At 47.7% G+C, this 23,297-nt stretch overlaps 2 protein-coding genes across 2 annotated transcripts; one reads left to right on the forward strand and one right to left on the reverse strand.

Moving 5' to 3' along the window:
• Positions 1–179: 179 nt before the first annotated feature.
• SART3 (spliceosome associated factor 3, U4/U6 recycling protein) lies at positions 180–16,076 on the forward strand. The gene is made up of 19 exons (XM_021544671.3): positions 180–394; positions 1,489–1,615; positions 2,256–2,360; positions 3,336–3,520; positions 4,989–5,094; positions 5,800–5,924; positions 6,349–6,504; positions 7,283–7,421; positions 7,779–7,886; positions 8,252–8,329; positions 8,525–8,583; positions 9,039–9,148; positions 9,382–9,494; positions 9,986–10,062; positions 10,439–10,604; positions 11,333–11,775; positions 12,439–12,591; positions 13,647–13,834; positions 14,687–16,076. The coding sequence occupies exons 1-19, from the start codon at positions 227–229 to the stop codon at positions 14,865–14,867; spliced, it is 2,787 nt and encodes a 928-aa protein (XP_021400346.3). The 5' UTR covers positions 180–226; the 3' UTR covers positions 14,868–16,076.
• A 154-nt stretch (positions 16,077–16,230) lies between these two features.
• Positions 16,231–22,724, reverse strand: FICD (FIC domain protein adenylyltransferase). The gene is made up of 3 exons (XM_077787219.1): positions 22,682–22,724; positions 19,935–20,270; positions 16,231–18,720 (listed from the first exon to the last, which is right to left on the reverse strand). Exons 2-3 carry the CDS (start codon positions 20,218–20,220, stop codon positions 17,648–17,650), a joined length of 1,359 nt encoding a protein of 452 aa, XP_077643345.1. The 5' UTR covers positions 20,221–20,270; positions 22,682–22,724; the 3' UTR covers positions 16,231–17,647.
• Positions 22,725–23,297: the final 573 nt, after the last annotated feature.

Consider the following 23,297-nt stretch of genomic DNA (forward strand, 5'->3'; position numbering starts at 1 on the left):
CGGTGCTGCCTGCGCCGCGGAGCAGAAGACAAAGGGTCGAGCCGTGGCCGCACTCGGCGCAGCGCTGCCCCGGTGCGCGGGCCAGTGCGGGGCTGGTGTCGGGCTGAGGATCCCGGTTCTTCCCGCCCGGTTCGGCCGGCGGTGGGGCGGAACTGCGGGACGGGCGGCGCGGGGGCAGCCGCGGCGGGCGGCGGAGCGCGGCGGGCGGCGAGCGGAGCTGCATAAGATGGCGGCGGCGGGAGCTGAGGCGGCGGCCGAGGAGGAGAAGCGGCTGCCGGAGGGAGACCCCGAGTCGGGCGGGGACTCGGATGATGAGGGCGACTCGGACTCGTCTGGGGACGGCGAGGATGAGGAGAAGGAGAACGAGGCCGAGATCCAGCGGCTGGAGGAGCAGGTGGGCCCGGCGGGGCAGCGGGTGTGGCGGGAACGGGGATAATCCGTGTCCGCCCGGGCGGTTTGGTGTCAGGGTGTGAATTTTTCTGCTCCTTGTGGGTTTCTTCCAGGTCGGGATATCCGGTGATTTAACGCCGTGAATGTCTGGAGTCCTAGATGGGAGTTGAGCAGCTTGAGATTCTTCTTTTTTTTTTTTTTTTTGGAAGGGAAATAAGAGGGAAGTGGAGTAGGCAGTTCGTGTTCATTCAGAAATGTGAGCCGGCTGCCCGCGTTTTTTTATTGCCTTTAAAGAAATGAAAGCGCAATTCTCTCTTTGAGCAGTGGCCGAGGGAGCGGCCGGGGCTATGTCTGGGGTTAGGTTAAATCTGAGTGTGAAAAACGCCAATTTTAAAGTTTTGAAAGTTTAATAATAATAAAATGTTTATGAAAATAGTAATACAATTAGAGTAATAAAGTTTAGAGTTAGGACAATTGCAAGACAATAAAAAGCAAAGAATTACGGACATCCAGATGCTCTCGGTCACTAAGTCACGAAAAGCATCCCTTGTGAACAAAGGAATAACCTTAAAAGCAACAGCCTGTTGTGTATTCATATTTCTCATACATGATGCATAAATTCCTTGCAAATTACGAACTCTTTTGGTTTTTGTCAACTTCTCCTTAATCCTGTTGGTTCCACAAAGACGGAGAGAAGGTGGAAGAATGTTTGTTTTTTCTGTTAAGGAGGCTGTATCTTTTTATGGGCCCTCTTCACTGACATCTCCGTGTGAAGAATTTCTTGATTATCTCATCTTCCTGCTTGAGCTTGTAACAAGTCCTACATCGCAGAATTTATGTTGTAACTTAAAGCTACATTTAACACACTACTTAAGAGAATTAATAGAATTAATACAGCATAACTTTCTGACGTTACACGTATAATATTCATTGTAGCATTTGCGAAAAGCCAATCATAAAATGTGCATTTTTCACATGAGGAACTCTGCCTTGCCTGGCTCTGTGATCACACCACGAGAATTGTGTGATTTATTTTCTGACTTTTTCACGTCCATCACTCAACAGGGCTTTTAAATTTTTTGTTGTTGTTTGTTAAAGCTTTCCATCAATGCTTTTGACTACAACTGTCACTTGGATCTGATCAAGCTGCTCCGGCAGGAGGGAGAGCTGGTGAAGCTGCGCAGAGCTCGGCAGAAGATGAGCGAGCTCTTCCCCCTCACTGAAGGTACAGAGCATCCTCTGCTCCCTGCAGGTGAAGCATCACCCGTGCAAGATGCTTCAGCAGTGAAATAAAATATTCAAGCCAAATTTTCAGCACCCTCGCTCCAGGGGGATGTGATCCAGAGCTCAGCAAACTCCTGGTCAAAATTTCTTAGGCAGGCAGCAAAGAAAATTCCCTGCTGGTGGAAATTGCGGGTGCTTGAAGTGGGGATTTTTGTTTTATTGCAGGGGCTGTGGGGTTTTATTCTTGGAAAGGGATGGGGAGGCCCTGGCAGAAGTTGCTTGGAGAAGTTGTGGCTGTTCTTGGATCTCTGGAAATGTCCCAGGCCAGGCTGGACAGGGCTTGGATCAACCCTGGGATAGTGGAAGTTGTCACTGCCCATGGCAGGGGATGGAATGGGATGATTTTCTAAGTCCTGAGAAATTCCAGCTTTTCTCTTTAGTAAAAATGTGCTTGTTCAGCACCAATTTAAAAGCTTTCTGCCTTTTATCTGAAATTAATTTGGAATTGTGGAGGCTAAAATTCCTCTCTTTGCCTTACTTCCCCTCCTTTGTTTTAATTGTTTTGCTAAAAACTCATCAAGTGGGTATAACGTGTTATTTCTGAATATTAATGATCTTCTTTAATTTTTTTTTCCTTCCAGAAATTTGGCTGGACTGGCTGAAGGATGAGATAAAAATGGCTTCAGAGATCTCTGAGAGAGAGAAGGTTTATGAGCTGTTTGAAAGAGCTGTCAAAGATTACATCTGTAAGTCATCAAAAAAAATGTTTTAAAATGGGTTTTGTTGCATCCAGATTTGGTTTTGTAGGGAAATCTATTGCTTCTGTTGTAACAAAGAAATTGGGTCAAAATTTCAAATTAATTTCTAAACTCTGAATGTGGAGTGATGCAAAGGAAGGATGTGATGTCTGGTCTCTCTATTTCTCAGGAGATGCTGTAGCTTAAAATTTTGGGGATAAATCCCTGAGCTCTTTGGGAATTGGGGTAAAGAGCTGGAAAAATGAAGCCTGAAGAAGTGGAGGGAATACGGAGGTAAATCCCCCCCAAAAGTTGCGTACGGAATGTCACATCAGTGACATTACCTGGTATTGGTGATCCCTGAGGAGGAAGGAATGGAGGTGAAGAAGTGAGGAATTATCCTCTGGATCTGCTGGACTTCATCTGGGGTTTGGAGGCACTTCTGGAACCCAGGGCAGTCCCAACCTGGGGGTCCCAAAATGGAATTTGGAGTTGGTGGGAATGGTGCCAGGCACTCAGTGCTGTTCTCCCACCTCTCCTTCACCTGCAGGACTCAGCTGCTTCAGGAGTTGCTGATCAGGGAAGTTCAGGAGTTTGGAAAGAGGAGTAGGAGGAGCTGCTTTAATCTGAATTATTCCAGAGTGTGACAGCTCTGTGGTCCCAGCTCAGGAAACAGGAATTTGCTGTTCAGGCATCTTGGTGCATCCCTACTGTGGTTTGTGTGGCAGAGGTGACAGGCAGGGCCAGTCCCTGTCAGCAAAACCACAGGAGTGACACCATTCAGAAGGAAACTGGGGCTGCTGCTGCTGAACCAGCAGCATAAATACAATCCCCAAATATTTTAACTTTTTTGGATAAAAAACAACATCGCCACATGTTTTTCTATTTCTATGCAGCACGAGGTATTTGTGGGAAGCAGAGCTGCGTTTCTTCGTTATTATTTTTGAAAAGATCAAATCACCTGCTTCTCCTAACCTTGTTTAGGTCCTGAAATTTGGCTGGAATATGCCCAGTATTCCATTGGAGGCATTGGGCAGGAAGGGGGCATCGAGAAGGTTCGGTCCATCTTCGAGCGGGCTCTGACGGCCGTGGGGCTGCACGTGACCAAGGGCACGGCCCTGTGGGAAGCCTACAGGGAATTTGAGAATGCCATCCTGGAAACAGCACAGGTGAGCCTATCAAAACTCTGCAATTCTAATAAAGATTTGTAGGGAAATGGTAATTTTATTATCACTGGGATTTCTCTTGCTACAGAAATGCCCCTTCAAAGAGCTTGCGCCCCTTAGGGATTCCCGATCTTTTTTATTATCTCGCACTAATTTATATATACATAGAATCTTATAATAAGTTCATGCATATTTATTATGTTAATTTCAAGTTACAATTTATAGCTAGCCTTTTGTACAAAGAACTCTCTAATCCTTTTGTCCCTTTTTGCAGAGAAGAAACTAAGAGAAGAAGACTTCTCTTAGTTTCAAAGTTCAAAGGGCCCTTCTTATTTCTTTACCTTAGAAATTACATTTTTTTCTTCTTGGCTATGACAGTTTTATAAGCACAGCAGAGTTAACAAACTAAACATACTCATATTAGCAAGCTACTATGCAATACACTTCACCTAAATATAGATAAATTTTCTACTCTGTTAAATTTTACTCTCTTTCACTCCCATCCCAAAAAAGCTGTGGGGCAGCTCCTGGAGTCACCTGGAGCTGTCTCCTTCCTGTTGTGTCTCAGTTGTTTCTACTCAGGTGTAGAAACCAACCCTGTGCTCCAGGAAAACCATTCTGTGGATTTGGCTGATAAAGTAATGGATTGGTGTTGCAGTAAAATCCTAAAATCATCTCAAATCCAGGAGCAAAGTTTGACTCTGCTGCTGAGGTGCCAAGAACAGCTTTAAATGGAAATGTTCCATTATTAAACAATGTTCTGTGGCTGTTTCTGCAAGTCAACCAAGTTTAAATTCCTAGACTGTTCAGCTTTTTACTCATTTATTATTCCACAATTTGTGGAGGAGAGTATTTTATCCACAGACTTTTGGATGAGGGTATTTTATCTCTGGAAAGTACAGTTTGAAATCTGCAAAAGTCACCTTTCCAAGATGGCCAGAATGGGAATGTTTCCTTATTTTTGATAATTTGCTACATAAGAGATGGAAGTTTAAAGACTGCTCATGGTGGCAGTGGGGACTATTTGGTCTTAAAAAACCCTTTTCAACCCCTAACAAAGGAGTAACAGGAGGATGTTCTTTCATTCCCAAACACAATTAAGGCTGGAAGTTTTAGATCCTCTCCCCACACCCCAGGGATTTACTGAAACGCTCTTTGGCAGCACGGTGGGGTTGTGAAATGGCTCAGTCACCTGCTGCTTCCTTGTTCTCAGGTGATCATTTCCCTGTGCTTGTTTCAGCTTTCAGTCAGGAATGCTTTTCCCATTCATTTCCCTTCCAAGGGGAGCAATTCCCAAGTTTTAGCTTTCCCAGCAGCGACTTGAGATGCAGGTTGGCCCTGTGTGCCCTTCAAGGATCATGTATTCACTTGGATCTCGGTTCCCTCAGCTCATAAACAATTCTCTCTCATGTCCATCAGCTGGGGCTGGAGGGAATGGATTGAATTTCCCTGGTTTTTTTTTTGCTTGCAGCCAGCTCCTGGCAGCATTCCATCCCCGGAGCAGCAGCAGGTGCTGTGCAGCCAGCTTGAGAAGATCCACACGCTCTTCCGGCGCCAGCTGGGGATCCCACTGCTGGGTGAGTGCTGGAATGCTGGGACAGAGGACCTGGAGCAGCTGGGTGATGCTCCAGACACCAGGAATCTCCTGGCACAGCCACTCCAAGTGCAGCTGGAGGTCTTGTGCTGTCTTGGATGAGGCACGGATCCCTCCGGATCAGGAATGTTCTGAGTTGGTGGAATTTGGTTCACTTGGTTGGGATTTGAAGATGTTCAAAGTGCAAGTGAGGAGCACAAAATGTGATGTAAAAATAAGGAGTTCAGCTGTGATTGCTGCATAAAACCTTTGCTAGGGAATATCTGGCAGCTGGATTGTTGGAATTCCTGCTTTAAGCTCCTTGAGTCCCTTTTCTTGCTCGTGGGAGAATATTATGCACAGTTCTTTTGACTTCATTTCCATCTGGAAAGAATTTGGGATGTCTTTTCTCTAAAGCCTTGGGGAAAATTTTGCCACTTTCATTTTCTAATTCCAGTTGAGCAGCTTTAATACAACTTGCCCTGAATTTGTTATAGGGCACTGTGTGAGATTAAATATCTGAATCCTTTAAGAACACAGCAGTGTGACAGTAAGAACCAAAAGAGGATAAAAATTTAAATATTTACTCTAAATAAATTATAAATACTATATAAGTAAAATAGGAATCTGTCTTAGAACTGAACATGGGTTGAAATCTGAATTTTTAGTTTCATAAGTGCATTATTGATGAGATTTCATGTTTTAATAGACATGGAGGCTTCATATGCTGAATATGAGGAGTGGTCAGAAGAGCCCATTCCAGAAACAACAATAAAGAACTACAAAAAAGCTCTACAGCAGCTGGAGAAGTGTAAACCCTACGAGGAGGCACTGGTAATGCTGGCACTTACACCTTCCTTCAAAACTAAGAGGGAATTGCTTTGGGGTGATTTATTTTTTTCCCACATTTATTATTTTTCTAGTCCCTAGCTCTGGGGGATTTTGTCAGCAGTGGGAATACTGACAATTATATGCTGGGAGTGCTGGAAATTACGGGGCTGCAATGAGTGTGCCAGACCACCCTTGGGTGCACATGAGGACTCTGGGTGTGTTTTCCAGGATTGGGTTAAGGGGAATAAACCCAGGATCTGACTGATTTCAGGCTCATTCAGAGGTGTATGAAAATCAACAGCTGCTGGTAGAGAGACAAATTTCTTATGTGAAATCTTGCACAAGAGCTGCTCTGAGGAACAGCTGAACTGTTGGAGTCTTGCTTTGTTGAAGAGCTTGATGTTGTGTCTCCCTGGTTGTTTTCCAGCTGGGTGCTGAAACCCCAAAGCTGGCAGAATACCAAGCTTACATTGATTTTGAAATGAAAGCAGGTGACCCAGCTCGGATTCAGTTGATCTATGAGAGAGCTTTGGCTGAGAACTGCCTTGTCCCAGACCTATGGGCACGCTACAACCAGTATTTGGTAAGGAAGCAAACCCAGGAATGTTTGCAGATTTATTTTCCTGCCTTTGTTTGTTTCTTTTTAATCTCAGTGCTGATAAACAGACATTAAGTTCTACCTCAGTCCTGTCCTTTAATCTGTAAATCTTCCAGAAACTGATTTTCACCTCACCTTTGGTTTCCCCCTGTTTTCAGGGATGTGTTTATTCCTCTTGTGAGCATTTCTCACTTTTCTCTGCTCTAGCTGTGTTTTCTCTGCAGAATTACAGGGTGTGGGCACTGAAGCAAACCCAGATGTTCAGCCTCTGTTTCCAGGGGGGTTTGTTAGTGCAGCTTGAAGCTGTTGCTGAGCTCCAGAGGCAGAACAGAAGCTGGCTGGATTAAGGGATCAGGGTGACTCCCTGCAGGAGCTTATCCAGGCTCAGTTTTTCCATCATCTCTTTCTCTTCCCAGCTGGACACAGGAGGTTGCAGGTGGAACAGCACCTCCATAAATAGGCTGGGTGTGCTCCTTCTTTGTATGCTTAACATTCTAGGAACAATTGGGAATTCACTCAGTGCCTATATTTATTGGGCAGAAAACACCTCACTAGCCTGGTAGTTCTTTCCTGAGCATATTCTGCCTCGCTGGAAGGTATTCACTGAGTTTTTAGAAATACAGAATTTAAAATACCCATCTGAGCTTTTTAAATATTAAATGAAAATGCTGGGGTTTAGGTTTTGGCTCTTTATAAGCTGAGTTTGTCTCAGGTGGTCTCTCTGGCTGACAGGAACTTCACTTTCCTTGTGTGATTCTTTCAGGACAGGCAGCTGAAGGTGAAGGAATTGGTTTTATCCGCTCACGACCGTGCTGTCAGGAACTGCCCCTGGACTGTTGGGCTGTGGATTAGGTACCTGCTGGCCATGGAGAGGCACAGGGTTGAGCACAGCATCATCTCTGGTGAGGAAAGAATCAGCAATTGCAGTTCAGAGCTGCTCTCTGCACTCCAGACAGCCTGGGACAAATGGGACTTGCAGGATCTGTTCTCGTCCTGCTGCTGCCACGGGCAGCAGGTCCTGCAAGGGCAAAGCTGCTTTGGTTGAGCAGCTTCACCCTGAGCAAGCAGTGAACAGCTTGGGATGAACATTTCTGAGTTTAGCTTTAAATTCACTTCCTAAACCAATTGTGTAGGATTTCTTTTCCTGTCTTCCTAGAAAGTGGTGGTGTTTGTGTAGATACTTCTTTGTGCTCTCACTGCAACTTGCTAATGTTAACAGTATATGGGAAGTAACTGGTTTTTCCCCGTTTTTCTTTCAGAAATGTTTGAAAAAGCTCTGAATGCAGGTTTTATTCAAGCAACAGACTATGTAGAGATCTGGCAGGCTTACCTGGATTACCTGAGGAGAAGGGTGGATTTTACACAAGGTCTGTATGATGAATACAGAATAAATATCTGTAGTATTTTCTTTGTATTTCTTGGATATTACTTTTTTCTAAGAAAATTAACAGCATTTTCATCTTTTACAAGAAATATTCCCTGGCCAGTTAATGCCTATAAAAAATAGGGATTTGGTTGGTTTTCTATTGCAAAAACGCCCTGCCTCATATTTTTGATATCTGATTTTTAAAAATTTTCATGTAGTGAGTTTTACTCATAATAAAATTATAAATTTAATCTCCCCCTGCTCGCCCAATAAATTCATTGTGGATGTTAAGGAGATGGTTTTATTGGGTGGGAAATGAAAACTAAATTATTATTTTAAGGCTGTTCTTTCTTGTTTTTCCTGCAGACTCCAGTAAGGAGCTGGAGGAGCTGCGTTCTGCATTTGCACGAGCTGTGGAGTACTTGAAACAAGAAGTAGAAGAAAGTAAGTGAAATAATCCCAAGTTTTGTTTTCTTCTCTTCATTTTTGTAAAATCAGTTCTCCACACAATATTTGTCTTCGAGAGTATTGAACATTTCAGGAAGCTGCAGATAAAGATTTCATCTCCATGTGGGACCTGTTTAATAAACACAATTCTGAGAGCCAAGTCCAACAAACAGCCCCTGTTTTTCTTCCTAGGGTTCAGTGAAAGTGGAGATCCATCCTGCACCATCATGCAGAACTGGGCAAGAGTTGAGGTGATGTTTCTCTCTGCTGTATTTAAATTGCTGAACCTGATAAAATGGATTTAAAATAAAGTGTTTTAACATTCCAACCATGGAATGCAGTCCTTTCCCAATCCATTTTCCCTCTCCCCTTGCTCCTCTTCCTAAACACAAACCAGTTTCTGAGTCTTATAAGTTATTAGATACATTCATCAACAAGAAAAAGAAAAAAATTCAGAAACAGCTCTGTAATTTCTTTTGTAATGACCAAAGCCAAATGAATGTGGGAGCCAGAACCAAGACTAATGGGAGAGGTGGGCAGGGAAGGACTATTCAGTAGAAGGATTGTGTCAGGTGTTTATTTTGACCCCTGTAAAGCTCAGATGTATCTTGATGGGTCTGTCTGCAGCATCTATGTTTTTTTTTTTTGTTTTGGGATTAATCATGAACAAATAATCCTGAAGGATATTTTGTATGCTCCTTTGCAGGCCCGCTTGTGTAACAACATGCAGAAAGCCAGGGAGCTCTGGGACAACATCATGACTAAAGGAAATGCCAAATATGCCAACATGTGGCTGGAATATTACAACCTGGAAAGGTAGTAATTCATTTTTTACTTTCCTCATCCTTGGGAGAAGACAGTTTAGAACAAATGTGTTTTGTTTGGGTTTACAAAACACCTTTGAGCTTCTTGGGGCGGCTTTGCTGTGGCTTCCAGGAGTGCCGCAGCAGCTGGGGAAGGAGGGGGAATGTTTGCATGGCTGGAATTGTGTGTGCTTTGGCTGGAATTGTGTGTGCTTTGTCCCCTCAGTGTCCTGTCCCCTCCTGCAGGGCCCACGGGGACACGCAGCACTGCAGGAAGGCCCTGCACCGAGCAGTGCAGTGCACCAGCGACTACCCCGAGCACGTCTGCGAGGTGCTGCTCACCCTCGAGAGGATCGAAGGTACCTGGGCACTGCCAGGGGGTGGCTAAGTGACAAAAGGTCACCGAGTGACAGGCAGGAGGTGATTAATTAACAGAAGGTAACTAAATGACTGGCAGAAGGTGATTAATTACTGCATCTCTTAGCCTGGTTAGGCAGAGGTGGCACACAGGCTTTTGATCCTGGGTTTTGTGCTCTACTGAAGTCTCACTTTTCACTGCTGTCAAGTCCACAGACAGCTCTTTTCTTCCTTGCTTTTCTGAAATCACTGGATTTTTCCATGCCTTTTTGGAGTCTTGCATTATTAATGAGAGGTTTGTGCTCTGCTTGGCTCTTGGGGTTTCTTTTACCTTGCAGGCTAGTTGTTATAAATAGAATCTTCATGTGTAATGTTAAATATGAACAGCAAGTGCCATGAACTCAGTGACTCTTATTTTTTCTAGAATTGTGTATTTGAATTACGAGAAAGCTAAATAAAAGGCTTTAAAATTTATTTTAATTTTATCCTTTAGGAACACTAGAAGACTGGGATGCAGCTGTTCAGAAAACTGAGAACAGATTGGCTCGAGTGAATGAACAAAGAGCAAAGGTCAGAACCTTCTGTGAGCTACCAGAGCATTTTATACACCTAAATTAAGTCCATGTTACTCTGAATGTCAGATTTTTAATGGGGCTTCCCCCCAGATAAGCCTGAAATGCCTTCAAGCCCTAGAACTATTGATTTTTACTTTAAAGCTATGATTAACAACCTCTTGCTGCTTTTTATCTTTCTCCTTTTGCCTCTTGGATGGCCACAAGAGTGATGTGCCTTCAAGAAAGCTGTGAGAGCAAAGAATTGGGATGAGCTTTAAATGATGTCCCTGTTAGTGCTGGGGTTAGGAGAAAACCCTCTGGGCTCAGTGCTCAGCAAAATGCTCTGCAATCTGCAGCCAGTGTGAAAAAAAATAAATAAATCTGTGTTTTAGGCTGCTGAGAAAGAAGCTGCTCTGGCAAAGCAGGAGGAGGAGAGAGCTGAGCAGAGAAAGCAGGCAAGGGCAGAGAAGAAAGCTTCTAAAAAGGCCAAAAAAACCAAGATTGGGGACAAGCGCAAAGCAGACGAGGATGACGAGGGTGAATGGGGACATGAAGAAGGTAAAAAAATTAAATTGAAACTTCAGAGCTCTGGCAACCAGGTTATTGGTTGTCTTGTGGTAGAGGGAGATGAGGAATTGCCAGCACTGGTGTCTTTATCCAGGGCTGCTTTCTCCTGGGAAGTGTTCAGTGTGGGAGTGAAATGCAAACAAGGCTAAATGATTTTATACCAAGAGAAAAATAGGTTTATGTGATCTTCCAGAGTTTTCTTGGGGTTTCTTATTTTGAATATTGTAATTTTGGTTTTTTTTTCCCTAATTTTCCTTTAAAGTAGTTTTTCTGACTCATCCTATGATGCTGAGCCGTGTGTCTAAATTGGGTTATTCAGAATTGTAGCAGCTTCTTGGAGGTGGGAACAGAAGATTTTAATAGGTTGTTGCCCCTGGGACTTTTCTGAGCTTTTAGAGTTCTTTTTTTTTTTTTTTTAAATAAAGAACCATTAGACAAAGAAAAGAACATGAATCAGCAACTGTCAGTTATGACTGGCTGAAAAAAGGAACAAATATTCCAGTTGCTTTCATCTAAGGCTGTCTTGTTGGAATAATCTGTTGTTATTTGTTCTTTAGAAGCTGAGGGAGGTTTTTTGTGCGGTGTCTTTAATACCTTTCATTGTATTTGTGCTTCCATCTGCCATTTCCAAGCAACACAGTGGGAATGGAGGGCAGAGGAGTTTCAGTGGGGAAGGAATGGGGTAATTTTTTGTAACATTTTTCAATTCCATCCATCAGAGCTGCCCAGCAAGAGGCACAGGGGAGAGGGTGATGGGGTGCTCCCTGAAGAGGACATGGAGGTGGAGGCTGGGCTTTTTGGGAGAGGTGAGAAGCCAGATGGCCCAGCAGGCCCCAAGGAAAAGGCATCCACCAGCCGCAAGGACATCCCCAAAGTTCTCCACGACAGCAGCAAGGACAAAGTCACTGTGTTTGTCAGCAACCTCTCCTACACCATGGCAGAGCCCGAAGCCAAGCTGAGGGAGCTCTTTGGGAGCTGTGGGGAGGTCGTGGAGATCCGAGCAGTGTTCAACAACAAGGGCACCTTCCGTGGCTACTGCTACGTGCAGTTCAGGGAGGAGGAGGCTGCTCGGCAGGCCCTGGCCTTGGATCGCACGGCCGTGGAGGGCAGGCCCATGTTTGTGTCTCCTTGTGTTGACAAGAACAAGAATCCTGACTTTAAGGTAAGGTTTTGCTGGTTCCTGTTGGACAGTGGATGTGGGGAAGGGAGTTGGTGGAATCTGTTGTGTCCAATTCATGTTATGCTTCTTTTAACTCTTTTTTTTTTTTTTTTTTGGGGGGGGGGGACTTTTTACATCTTCTGTTACTTTGCCAGGAATGACATAATTTACTCAAGATTTGCAGAAATCGGCTGATCTGAGCAGTTTAGTGGTGGGACCTACCCAGGTTCAACTTCTGAAGAGCTTTCTTGGTCAGCATTTGTTACCCAGTCCCTGGGCTGGAGATGTTCTGTACCAGAGCTCAGTTGTGTAATCAGGGGATTTCTGCATTCTGAAGCTCCTGCACAGAAAAAAATCAGTGTTCCCATAGTGGCAGCTGAGCAAGCAGGCAATATTTTAAATATATAAGAATTAGGCTCTGATCCTTCTGGATCCTTTCCAGCTCAGGATATTGTGTGATTGTCAGTGTCTGCCCTCACTGGGAAGGGGTTTAGTAGCATTTAGTTGCAAGTCCTTGGTGTTTATATGCAAATATCTTCCAAAACACTGCTCATGGCTTTGAGGCAGTTTTGGATCCCACAAACAGGAATTACTTTTGGGGTGTGGAATTGAAATCCTTGGAATTTCTGGCTGGTTTGTGAACCAACATCTTTTTTGTTCCTCCAGGTGTTCAGGTACAGCACTACCCTGGAGAAACATAAACTCTTTATATCTGGTTTGCCATTTTCCTGCACTAAGGAGGAGCTGGAGGAGGTGTGTAAAGCCCATGGGAATGTGAAGGACATTCGACTGGTCACTAACAGAGCTGGAAAACCCAAGGTAGGCATCCTTAACACACTCCTAGTTTTAAGGAATCCTTCAAAAAGAAGCTTGTCATGGAGTCTGGAGACAAAAAGATGGGTTGATTAATTTGCCAGTGTGGTATTGTATTAATACTTGTGGAAGAGCTTGGATTTATACAGCCCAGTGTGCCTTTGTGCAGAAAACCAAATGAATTTTTCCAAAATACTTCCTAAATTGCATAAGAAAAATGGGATGGAGGAGAAAATGTTTACAGCATTTTCAGTATGGTAAAATCAGGTGACTCTGTAAAGGTTTGTTTTGCAAACAACTGACTAAATGGGGTTTACCTGGTGCAACTAATTCCTATCCTCCTTTCCTCAATTTTCTGAGGCTTTTGTTCCTAACATCTGCTGCAGGAAGGGATTTGCCAGTGAGAAATGAGCCCCCTCTCTGACAGGGCTCGTTATTTCCATCCCTGAATAAATGATTCCTTGTTTAAATAAGGGATTCTGAACCAGTTGCTGCTCTGCCAAAACTCTGTCACCACTCTGTGTGGTGGGACATCTTGGGAGTGGTATTCATGGATTTAAATTGAATTTTCTTGCCCTTTGCATCACCTCAGGTGAAGTTCCTGTTGTGTGCACACCTTGTAACGAGTGCTCTTGGGAACCCCAGCTCTTGTTCTGAGCTTAGTTTGAGCTGGGATTGTGCGTAAACCACAAATTAATGTATTTTGGGAAAGTTATGTAAAACCTGGAAATTGGATAATCTAAAAAATGCAGCTTAAGGCTTTGAATGTCATTTGAAAGAGTAGCAGCAGGGAGAGGGGATGCCCTCCCCTGTGCGAGCCTGCCATGGTACTTCATTATATTTACTTTAACAGCATTTTTGGAGTGGTCTTTCCTTTTTTAATACTTTTCCCACACATGAGTGCATCAGGAGTGAGAGACAAGAAATACAGGTTTGTAAGGAGATTGGGAGTGACAAACACAGGGACTGAGCTACGACGAGTTTCCCTCATTTACAAATTCCTCATCAGCTGTTACAGCAGCACTAAAACCTAATGTAGCTTCTTTCTTTTCTTAATTTAGGGCCTGGCTTATGTGGAATATGAGAGTGAAGCCCAGGCCTCACAGGCTGTGCTGAAGATGGATGGGCTGACAATGAAGGACCACGTCATCAAGGTGATGATCAGCAACCCCCCGCTCCGGAAGCTTCCGGACCGGCCCGAGCCCGGCAGGGCCTCCCTGCCCATGGCACCACGGCAGATCTACGGAGCGTGAGTGAGGGAGGGGTGCCTGGCACTGCCTGGAAGGGAAATACTGTGCTCCTTTAGTGCTAAAGTTTGGGAATCCTAGCTGGAATATGTGGGCTTAGAGAAAGGAGGGAGAGGGATTTTTTTATATGGGCAAGGGGGAAGGGTTTCCCACTGCAGATGGGATTTTGGGAAGGAATCCATCCCTGTGAGGGTGGGGAGGCACTGGCACAGGTTGCCCGGAGAAGCTGTGGCTGCTCCTGGATCCCTGGAAGTGGCCAAGGCTGGGCTGGATGGAGCTTAGAGAAACCTGGGGTGGTGGAAGGTGTCCATGCCCATGGCAGGGGGTGTAACTGGGTGATCTTCAAGGCTTCTTCCAACCCAAATCACTGTAGGATCCTGTGGATTTGAAAGAACATTTAAACGGTACTGCACCATAAAAAAATGGGGTTTCAGATTGATGAGGAAAAGCAAATTTTTCCTCTTTATCAACAGAAACAGTTCTGTAGCAACGAGGATCAGGCACTGGCCGTCCCCTTGGATCTGATGTCAGCACTGATCCTTAATAACCTCTGCATCCTCTCCCTCTGGAGAAGCAGCCATTGTTCCTAGTGAACATTAAAGCTGCTCCATCATCTTTTAGTGTTCCTGTGTGGGATGAGCCCCTGTGGAAAAACAGAACTTCAGCCTGGGGACTGTAGGGTGGTTGTTGTCTACCAGAACTCGGGGGTGCTTTAAAGACACCCATGGAAAGCTTTATCCCTGAAACAAATTACAGGAATTCCATTGAAATGTGCATTCCTCATAGCAGACAAGTCCTTGTTGTTCCCCCAAGCTAAAAGAGTGTGTTTTAATGGGATTTCTTTCCCCTTCCAGGCGAGGGAAGGGAAGGACACAGCTCTCCATGATGCCCCGGGCGCTGCAGCGTCAGAGCAACCCCATGGCCAAGGCTGAGAACGGGATGGTCCAGAACTCACCAGCAGCATCCTCTGACCCCCCTGCCGAGCCTAAAAAGATGTCCAATGCTGATTTTGCCAAGATGCTCCTGAAAAAGTGAGCGAGGAGTGTGCACTCAGCGGGTCTGGTCCAATGTGAAATGCCTTTTGGAAGCCATGTTGTGTCCTTAAGCTTTGCAAGGAGAGAACGCCTGTCCCAATCCCGTGTACATACTGGACTGCTGCATTCCTCGGGATCAGTGGAGGATGGCACAATTCCACGTGGTGGGTTTTTTTTTGGTTGTTTTTTTTTTTTTTCCTCTAAGAGCAAAGAGTTACACTTTTGTTCTGGTGAAATGGCACTAATGAGATCCCTCATATTGAGGGTAACGACAGGGGAAATATTTCCTGCACAGCTCGGATGCCACATGGAGTTTTTGGAGTACTTTCCACCAATTTTCTCTTTCATTGACAAATGAGATGCCATGGGAGGACCTCAGCAAGCTCCACTGGTCAGCTCAGACTGGGATTGCAGACATTCTCTCTGCCAACAGCCCCATTCTTCACCCAAACCCATGCACGCAGGGACTGTCATCTCCTTCCATGCAGAATCCAACAGCAGATGCTCCAACTTCACCACAATGGCCTCTTTTAGTATTGGGAGAGTTTCTATACATATGTGTGTATATGTAGATACACAGATATACATATATATGTATCCAGTTCCTGTTCTGTTCCAGTTGACCTGTTTTTATATGGTGTATTTGTAAAGGACATTGAGCTGATTCTTTTCAAGTGTCAGGAGCTGATCCTTAGGTGGTAATTTTTGTTTCCCACAAAGCTGGACGTGCTATTGCTGAGGACCAGGTTTTTTAGTTGTTTTTTGGTTGTTTTTTCCTAGCTAGCTCATGTCTTTTTGCAGGTGGTTTCTGTATGGTTTTGTACAACTGTGAAGTGCAAGCTGACGTTTCTCGGTTTATTAAACTCAAGTTCTCAAAGGTTTTCTATAAATACTGTTGCTTTTGTTTAAATGTGGGTGTTGGAACTGCACTTCTCCTCTGGCAGCTGGGTGATAGTGATGTACCTCACCTCTCAGGTGTGCTCAGTGTGCCCCAGGCCTTGAAGCAGCTCATTCCATCTGCTCTGAATATCCTGAAATCCCTTCAGTCATTACCTCAGACTTTCCAACATGTGATCTTGGATAGAAACGTCCCTGCTTGACTACCCTGGAAGTCACCACCCAGAGGGGTGGATGTGAGGGGGGACCCCAGTGCTGAGTTCACTTGGACCACACAAACACTGCTGCAAATAAACTCTATTTTCTGTGCTGATTTCACTTGGCTTTGCTTTGAAGTGATGACTCTGCTCATGTTGTTATGTGGCTGAGGGAACCAGGATCTCTCTCCCATGGCTTCTCCTCCTTCACAACCATTTAGTTCACTGCAGCCAAGTGTGCTCTGAAAACAGCCTCTTCCAAACCAAGACTTTCATATTAAAATAGTTTATTAATCTGTTACTAAAATAACATTTTTCCCCCCGACAGAGCTCTAAAGTGCATTATTTATATTCGGGTTGCACTACAAAAATAACATGCTTTGTAAGGACAGGACACCTTTCCTCCTGTATTGTCTGCTTTCCCTGGCAGCAGTGCTCAGAGAACTCCTAGTCTCCTCCTGGTTTCTGCTTCCCAAAAATATGACCTAAACTCCCTGTCAGGTAAGAGAGAGTTAAAAGGGAAGAAAGCTAAGCCTAGGACAGCCCGGCAGCTTTTGTCAAGGGGTTAAATACTGTAGACTGGGATTTTACATAGAAGTTTTGTGAGCTTGGAGGTGGTGGGGTCAATGATGCCGTTACACACCCGGCAGGTTTGGGGTAGGGAGATTTGTGGGTACTTTTACCTTAAAAACCAAGGAAAAAGTGCTTTGAACTGCTCAGCAGCTCCAGGCACTGCACTGCCCCTGCAGCACACAGAGGCCTCGAGTGATTCTTGACACATTTACCAGAGTAATGACATGACCAGTGATTAATTGTGAAAGCTCCCTTGCCTAGACTAAAGAAACTGAAGGTTTTTGGCAAACTTCCTGTACACATTCTTCCTAAATTGGTACAACTGGTGTCTCCTGGCTCTGCCTGATGACCTTTTCTGCCCACAGTTCTGCAGACAAGCTCCTTCCAGCCCCTCCACTGAAATGTCTAAGGACAGTTGTGCTTCCCCAGGGCTCCTCTTGGCTGAGGTTTTCTGAGTCCTTCTCCCTCAAGTAAGTCAGAGCCTTTCTCCTTTTGTTCCACTCCTATCACCTGTAATCCCAAACCAAACACTTCCCACTAGTAAGAACTCCGCCCAGGAAAGGCAGCTGAAAGTAAACATGCAAAGTGCCACAGAAACAGAAATGGGAGGGGAGAGATGCCTTTGGGCTGGAGTTCAGCCTCCTTCCCGCTCAGTACCTGTGTGACTGACACCAAAGGGCCTGGTGGACACAGCTGGGAGAGTGCTGTTCCTTCAGGGATGTGTTTTGGACCTACAGGGAAGAAGCCACACAAAACCAACTCTGTTTAGACTTTGTTGAGCTCAGACAGTAGAGCTGACTGCCTGGGTGAAGGGTTGTGATTGAAGCAGCTCCTCGAAGCTTAGTTTTAAGGAGAAATTCAATTTTAGTTCATCTTTTTGAGCCCTCTGACATCTCTCCCCCCTCTCCTTCCAGTTCACAGCCACCATCCCCAGTTCCGTTTGGCATCATGTATATAAATAAATTATATTAATTTAATCAAATATAAGACACTTTAAATAAACAAAACACTCAAGTGACACCTCCTGTCCAGTCATTTCCCAGCGGGAACACCGAGTGCCTTGGAGTTCTGCTCTCCCTCAGCTCCACCAGCTCCTGAGTTTGCCCAAAACCCTTCAAGTCTTGACTGGGATGGTTTGTTTGCAGCGGGCGGCGCCGCCCGCCTCGGGCAGGCCCACGGAGTACTCGGTGGTGGCGATGAGCAGCATGTCCAGCGTGGTCTCGGTGCACTTGGCGATGAAGCGGATGAAGGGCCGCACGTCGCCCTCGTTGGCCACCTCCAGCACGTGGTAATACTCCGCCCGCTGCTCCTTGCGGATGGTGATGGGCGGATACCCCGCCTGCATCAGGATCAGGTTCATCAGCAGCCGCGAGGTGCGGCCGTTGCCGTCCACGAAGGGGTGGATGTAAACCAGCTTGTAGTGCGCCAGCGCCGCGAACTCCACGGGGTGCAGGCTCATGGCGTCCTCCGAGTTCATCCACTGCACGAACTCCTCCATCTGCTTCTCCACGTCCTGCGGGTGGGGCGGGATGTGGTGGCCCACGAAAACCTGCGTGGCGCGGAACCGCCCGGCCTCCACGGGGTCGGCGTAGCCCAGCACGCGCCGGTGGATGTCCAGGATGTCCCTGCTGGTGACGGAGCCGATGCGCGACACCAGCGTGGTGTTGACGAACTTGAGGGCCGCGTGCATGCCGATCACCTCGTTCTGCTCCGCCAGGCTCTTCCCGGGAACGGCGTACCTGGTCTCGATGATGTGCCGGATCTCGGACAGCGTCAGCGTGTTCCCCTCGATGGCCACCGTGTGGTAGATGTGGTGGTAGTAGGACTCCTCCATCACCCGGCGCAGGGCGGAATTCCCTTTGGGAATGGCCATCACCTTCTTGACCTTGCTGTCGATGATGCTGAAGTACCTCTGGTCGATCTCCTCCACCAAGGGCAGCGTCCGGCCCCGGTTGCTCAGAGCCTTCTCGTTGTGGGGGGAGATGGTCAGAGCTTTGGAGTACAGATAGTCAGCCTGCAGGATGTCCTTCTCCTCCTCAGAAAAGATCCCAAACTCGTTCAGGGCGTCCACGTAATCCGGGTCCATTTTGAGGGCGTACAGGAAGAGTTTGTGGGCCTTCTCCCGCTTCCCTTGGCGCTTCATCTCCAGGGCTTGATTCAGAGCTGCTCTGGCTTCCAGCTTCACCTCTGGAATGAAATGGTAACAGATAAAGGGTAGTGAGTTTTCCTGGAAACTTCTGGAAATCTGGATTCCATGATCCTTCCAACTCAGGATATCCTATGATATAAAAATTGAACAAAACCAGTCTCGAAGAACTGGAACAGAATTTGTGTTCCAGCTTTTCATCCCAGAGATTTATGCCACTTTTCCAGGCTGAGTATGAGGCAGCAGGTGTGGGGAGGCAGGGCCTGTGGGCAGCAGGCTCAAGATGGCCACAGGTGGCCACCAAACTGCTTCATGTGGGAGGAAACAGTATTTTAACAGAGTTTTAACATTCTTTTGGTGAAATTATAATGTTAGCATTTTTATGTTGGCTGCCAACAGCACTTCTGGTTTTCCACTGAACTATCCAACATTTTCCCAGCAGTAAGAGATTTAATGCAAACAAAGATACAGTGCTGGTATCACAATAAATCCTTTAAGTGTTTTCCAAATTAATGTCCTGGCTGATGCTGGCCACAGCCACAGCCTGACATTGCCTGAAAGGCTGTTCTGTGCCAGGATTTCTGTGCATTAAACCACCTCTCTGTGTTCTACTTGCCTCCACAGAAGTTACTAGTACTGAAAACATGAGGAAAAACTCTGGAGGGATGGAGCAATGCCAGCACAGAGCCCTGGAATGCAGTCAAGGAGCTGGTGATGGCCTGCCTGACCTCGAGGTCATTTACAGCCAGTGTTAATTGCACTTAATTGCAGTTTGTTACCATCAGGGTACAGTGTCACTCCCATCAGGGGTACAGGACCTGGCCAGGAAGGAGGTGAAGATCTCTGGGTTGGTGCTGGGGGGTTGCAAGGACCTCTGGAAATCACCCACTCCAAACCCTTGCCAAGGCAGGGATACATGGAGCAGGAAGGTGACCAGGTGGGTTTGGAACATCCCAATGGAGGGAGATTGCACAACTCCATGGGCAGCTGTCCTTCATGGAAAGAGGCTACTCCTCATATTGAGGTGGAACTTATGTTTTAGTTTACTCCTTGTCACCACTGAGCAGAACCTGGCACCATCCTCTGCACCATCTCCCCTGGAGATGTCTGTATGGATTGCTGAGATTCCCTCCAGACTGACCAGGCCCAGCTCCCACAGTCTCTCCTCACAAAGATGCTCCAGACCCCAAATCACCTCCGTGGCCTCTGCTGGACCCTCTCCAGCAGCTCCTTGACCTGAGGATGCCCCTCTCACCTGGGGATGCTTTTCCCTTCAGCACCAGCAGCTCCAGCCCCTTGGAGGTGACGCTCAGCTCCGTGCTCTGTCCCGTGAGCCTGCTGATTCCCGAGGAGCCCAGCCTGCTCCTCAGCAGGGACAGTCCCTTCAGCACGGCCTGGCACTGGTTGTCCACGGCAGCCAGCGGCAGCAGCAGCATCACCAGGGAGCTCAGCAGCAGCACCAGCACGGCCGCCCAGCGGACACGGAGCCACAGGGACACCCACTGGAGCTCGGGCTCGGTCGCCATCGCCACGAGGTTCATCCTGCTTCCAGCACGGCCACCTGGAGCATCTCCCTCGCCGCTGCTCCCACCTGGGGACACACAGGGGCTCTGAGTGATGTGCTCTGAGTTTGTCACAGCAATGGGTGTGGGAATCCAGGGCTTCCCTCTGGCTGCCCTGGGACCCTGGCAGGGGTCAGGAACCCCCCTGGACAGAGCCCCCAGAGACACTGGCTGTGATCTCTGTCCATGGAAAAGAGTTTTCAATCTTACAGGATGAATTACCAGCTCTGAGTGTTTAATATCAGTAATAATTAAGTGTGGCACGGGTGCAAAAGTCAAGTTTTAGGATTCTAGATGAGGGGTCCAAAGGGGACAAGATGGACGAAATTGGGTGTGTCTTGTCCTTTTTCTCCTTCTTCATGCCCTCCATGTCTCACTGTGGTGTTGGCATTTTTCTGTTGGTTCAGGCTGGGGACACACTGTCCAACGTAGGTGACAGATATTGGCACGTTATTGTAAATGCAGCCCAGGGAGTTTCTGGTATTTAATGTTTGTAACATCCCACTGAGGGCAGAGCCCCACACGCTGCCCTGCAGGACAGAGCTGGGCAGGGCAGCAGAACATGTGAGAGATAAACAGAATAAACAACCTGGAAACCAGCACAGACCAATGATGGCTTCTGCTTTGGCAGCGGGGCAGAAAGACAGAGACTTTCTACAATCTCGGGATCATCAATACTTCAGATTCCAACACCTGGGGACTGTCCCTGCCACCCCCTTCCCTGTGCACCCTGAGCTGCTGAGCATTCCTGTGACAAGCCATGGGTGCCCAGCAGCAGCGTGGCTCTGCCAGCCGGTTTGTTGGCATTCAGGAACACACAGAATCACAGGATGTGATTCTCTGCAGGTGCTTTTATTGAGAGCTCTGGGAATCAGGGGTCCAGACCCAAATCTGACTCCGACACGGCTTTTGAGCTGAACGTACTTTATATTCTATTGGATTATACTTATATTGTTCTATTGTATACATTGACTTTATTCAAGCATGAGTTTCTCGTGATCTTTCTCAAGCTTCTGATCACAGTTTCTCATGATTATTCTTACGATTGAACAGTAATTATGTTTAATTACTAAACAACCATCACATCTAACAATTCTATCACTTATCATGTACTGGCTCCACAGGTGCAGTTCTAGCAAGATGCAAGGCCTACACGTTCCCAGGGTATTTCCTCAGCTTCTTTTTCCTTCCAACCCGAAATCCCCATGACTTTTTAAAAACCCTTTTAGTGTCCGGTTCCGCGGGGATCACAGAGCGCGCGCCCTCCTCCGGGCTGGTGAGCCATCCCCAGGCCGGAGCTGCGTGCATGGCTCCGGGCTCCCTCCCACGCTCGCTTCTCCTTCCCCGGTGCCTGCCCGGGAGCCGAGCCCCGGGGAATCCCCCCGGCCCCCTCTGCCCGGTACCCCCCGCTCCGCTCAGCCCAGGTGCTCTGGTGCTGTCCCTGTCCCCATTCCCAGTTCCCGGTTCCCGTTCCTGGTTCCTGTTCCCGGTTCCAGATTCCCATTCCCGTTCTCAGTTCCCATTCCCAGTCCTGTTCACGTTCTTGTTCTCAGTCCTGTTCCCGGTTCCCTGTTCCCGTTCCCGGTTCCAGATTCCCATTCCCGTTCCGTTCCTGGTTCCCGTTCCCGGTTCCCGTTCCCTGTTCCCGTTCCCATTCCTGGTTCCCGTTCCCTGTTCCCGTTCCCATTCCTGGTTCCCGTTCCCGGTTCCCGTTCCCGGCTCCCGTTCCCGTTCCCATTCCCGGTTCCCGTTCCCGTTCCCTGTTCCCTTTCCCGGTTCCCGTTCCCATTCCCGGTTCCCGTTCCCGTTCCCCGTTCCTGTTCCCGGTTCCCGTTCCCAGTTCCCATTCCCGGTTCCCTTTCCCGGTTCCCGTTCCCATTCCCGGTTCCCGTTCCCGTTCCCGGTTCCCGTTCCCGGTTCCCGTTCCCAGTTCCCTTCCCGGTTCCCTTTCCCGGTTCCCGGTTCCCGTTCCCGTTCCCGGTTCCCGTTCCCGGTTCCCGTTCCCATTCCCTGTTCCCGTTCCCGGTTCCTGTTCTCATTCCCGTTCCCGTTCCCAGTCCCCTTCCCGGTTCCCGTTCCCGTTCCCGTTCCCAGTTCCCGTTCCCGTTCCCCGTTCCCGTTCCCGGTTCCCGTTCCCAGTTCCCTTCCCGGTTCCCTTTCCCGGTTCCCGGTTCCCGTTCCCGTTCCCGGTTCCCGTTCCCGGTTCCCGTTCCCATTCCCTGTTCCCGTTCCCGGTTCCTGTTCTCATTCCCGTTCCCGTTCCCAGTCCCGTTCCCGGTTCCCGTTCCCGTTCCCGTTCCCAGTTCCCGTTCCCGTTCCCCGTTCCCGTTCCAGGTTCCCGTTCCCGGTTCCCGTTCCCGGTTCCCGTTCCCATTCCCGTTCCCGTTCCCGTTCCCTTTCTCGGTTCCCATTCCCGTTCCCGTTCCCGGTCTCTCCTCACCTTTGCCGCCTCCCGGTGCCGCCCGCTGCCGGCTCCCGCAGCCCCTCCCCGGCCCCGCCCCCGCGCGCTGCCATTGGCTGAGCCGCTCCCCAGCTCCTCTCCCATTGGCTGCCGCAGCGGACGCGTCCCTCGCGCTCCTCCCCTCCGCTTCCTGCAGCGACTTCCGCGTAGCGCCGTGGGCCGGGCGCGGGAGAGGCTCGTGGAGGCTGGCCATTGGCGAGAATACACGTCAATCATGCGCACGCAGCCAATGAGAAGAGCGAGTAGCGAGTGGGCGGGCGCATTGCCATATTAGGGCATGGCGCGCTGTTGCTAGGCGACGGGAGCGCGGCGGGGCTCACAAAGGGTTAAATCCCATGGCGTTCCATTTGTGGCCATTTCCATGGAAAATCACCTCTGCCTGTTGATACAGAGCTCCCGTCGCCCACCCGCGGCCCTTCTGGATATTGCCCTCTTTATTTTTGGCCTGAAGCTGCAGGTGTTCCACACCTGCGCCTCTCCTTCTGCTGCAGGCCAGGAACAGGGAGAGATTGGGAAAAAAAGTTGAGGGAAAAGCTAATATTTTAAATAATTGCAGGGAACTCCCTCGGAATCAGTATCTAGCAAGGTGATAAGG

This window comes from Lonchura striata, chromosome 18, assembly GCF_046129695.1.
Source record: "Lonchura striata isolate bLonStr1 chromosome 18, bLonStr1.mat, whole genome shotgun sequence".
Classification (NCBI taxonomy): Eukaryota; Metazoa; Chordata; class Aves; order Passeriformes; family Estrildidae; genus Lonchura; species Lonchura striata.

Excerpts from the sequence above, each read along its gene's own strand:
- SART3 (XM_021544671.3), top strand. The coding sequence starts at position 227 with ATGGCGGCGGCGGGAGCTGAGGCGGCGGCCGAGGAGGAGAAGCGGCTG. Across the intron at positions 9,149-9,381 it reads GAATATTACAACCTGGAAAG|GGCCCACGGGGACACGCAGC; the intron begins GTAGTAATTCAT and ends CCCCTCCTGCAG. Across the intron at positions 10,063-10,438 it reads TGAATGAACAAAGAGCAAAG|GCTGCTGAGAAAGAAGCTGC; the intron begins GTCAGAACCTTC and ends TCTGTGTTTTAG.
- FICD (XM_077787219.1), bottom strand. The coding sequence starts at position 20,220 with ATGAACCTCGTGGCGATGGCGACCGAGCCCGAGCTCCAGTGGGTGTCC. Across the intron at positions 18,721-19,934 it reads GAAGGGAAAAGCATCCCCAG|AGGTGAAGCTGGAAGCCAGA; the intron begins GTGAGAGGGGCA and ends ATTTCATTCCAG.